General features: G+C 34.9%; 1 protein-coding gene across 1 annotated transcript; it reads right to left on the bottom strand.

Annotated features, from left to right (window-relative positions):
- Positions 1-854: 854 nt before the first annotated feature.
- LOC107009962 (F-box/kelch-repeat protein At3g23880) lies at positions 855-1,979 on the bottom strand. The gene has a single exon (XM_015209258.1). It carries the CDS (start codon positions 1,977-1,979, stop codon positions 855-857), a length of 1,125 nt encoding a protein of 374 aa, XP_015064744.1.
- Positions 1,980-2,224: the final 245 nt, after the last annotated feature.

Below are 2,224 nucleotides of genomic sequence, written 5' to 3'. Positions count from 1 at the left end.
CAAATTATACTTTATGTTCAACTCACCCCTCCCCAAAACTGCTACACCGTTTTATACCCTAAGTCTAACAATAATGAATAATGCAAAGAAAATTGGAGTTTGGAAATTTTGATGAGTTGTGGTGACAAAATGAAGTCTTGTGAGGTGATCAAACTTATAATCACCAACTCCATGATGTACACAAAAAAAATCCATCGGGATAACAGTGGTGTCCGAGTCCGAACCAGCTTACATGACTAATTCTATTAGGTAAATACTACCTCCCCACCAACACAAGTATTATTTCTGCTAGGATTTGAACCGAAATTTGCACCAAAAACTACCACGGCTTCTTCAAAATCAAGTCGTTTAACTTGTAAATAAAAAATAAAGATTCAATCTTGTATGACACTTCTTTTGTAAGCTCTTTAATTCATACTGTTGCTGTAAGAGTATAAAGCATAATTTAGGATCACAAATCACATGATAACATAAATAAAGGTTTTCTGGGAAAGAACTGAAAAATGACACAACAACTTGGTTAACATCAATTCATCATCATAGAGTTAGTATTGGCTCCCTGTTAGACTTTCACATCATTAGTTAACAAACTACTCTTGTTGACAGATTATATAATCTCTCCGCTGAAAGGTAACAGAAGAAATTGGACGACGCTTTTACATTAATCACCCCAGTATGGATTCACTATAGCCTATATATACATGAGTCGTTATGGTGATAGTCATACAAAATGACTTGTGGTGTAAAAATTCAACATCATATTTTTACATTCAAATCTTGCTACTATATCCATCATCCACAAATCAAACAGAAACCATGACAATATTAATATTCTTCAATATATTGCTACCTAATCAATCCCACGGAATCTTCAAAGAAACTAAGCTTTCCACGTACAAAGCCTTACTTGACACCAAAGGCGGAATTTGTATCGACTTAAACTCAGTATATTCATTTTTCCGCACATGATACTCAATAAAAGGACCATCATGATTTCTCCATAGTATGTTCCCATTCTCCTTAACAAATAGGAAGAGACCTACTGTGTAGGGTTTAACATCTGGCCATATAGGCATTCCAATGAGTGAGGGTAAAGTATGAAACTTGTTGATACAATTCCACCTATCTTTCTCCAGCGACCAAATCAAACTTTCCTCGCCAACCGTTGTGAAAACGCACATGCCATCCCCCAATGCATGTAACGTTGGCTGTTCCCCACATGCTTTTGGCACTGCCGTTACAGTAAATTTTTCGTCTACTAGATGGAATGATATAACTTCCCTGTTGTGTGACATCCTGTGAATGACACTGTTTAGTGAAACTTGATTACTGTGTAGGTACTGGTAATAAGAATCAGGGGAAACAGGAAAAGTATTTTGAATTGTTCTCCAACATTGATTTTTAACGGAGTATAGTTCAACAACGTTACAGTATACGTTTATCAAGTAATATGCACATATAACCTTGTAATCATCAGCCACAAAATCATAGGCAAAACCAAATATTGGAGATGTATCCGAACAACGACTTCTTTTCTTTCGACTGAAAAGAGAATTCGGAATGAGTTTGTATTTTCCAAGTGCAGGATTGAATAATATCATGCTATAGCCAGGAATGTATGAGGTCATAAAGACCAAGCCACTACATGAAAACACTTGTAAAAAAATATAGTTAATTAAGAATTCTGGGATATTCAGATACACAACTTTTGAATCAGCATTAATTGATGCTTCCGTTGACACAATTTCAAAATTGTATGTACTTGGAGATGGTTTCAAATGAACCAAGACAAATTTTTGACGACTAATATCAACAGATGAGTTACGTAGATGTGACTTGATGAAGTCCGCATCATCGATACAATAATGCCATGATTTGCAACAACTTTTGAATCGTGAAAGAGATTTCACAGGAAGCTGTAATAAGATCGAGTTGATAATATCTGCAGGCAAATAGGGAATTTTTGAGCGGCCGTCCATGTTGCTGATAGTTTTTCTTATAAAAATTACTATTCCTTTATACTAAGTCTAATGCTATATAAGTGTTATTTAACTCCAACTCTAACTCTAACTCTAATTTGATGCTATACAATTTAAGCCCTAATTCAACTCTAACTATAATAGTATAATTTAAAGCAACTGTAACTCTAATTTAAAGCGGCTCTCCAAGCAGTATAAGGTAAGTTGACTCTACAATCAACTTCTACCCAAATTATGAGCTTGAT

This window comes from Solanum pennellii, chromosome 2 (assembly GCF_001406875.1).
Source record: "Solanum pennellii chromosome 2, SPENNV200".
In the NCBI taxonomy this organism is placed as follows: domain Eukaryota; kingdom Viridiplantae; phylum Streptophyta; class Magnoliopsida; order Solanales; family Solanaceae; genus Solanum; species Solanum pennellii.
This window is presented reverse-complemented; position numbering and strand designations above follow the sequence as displayed.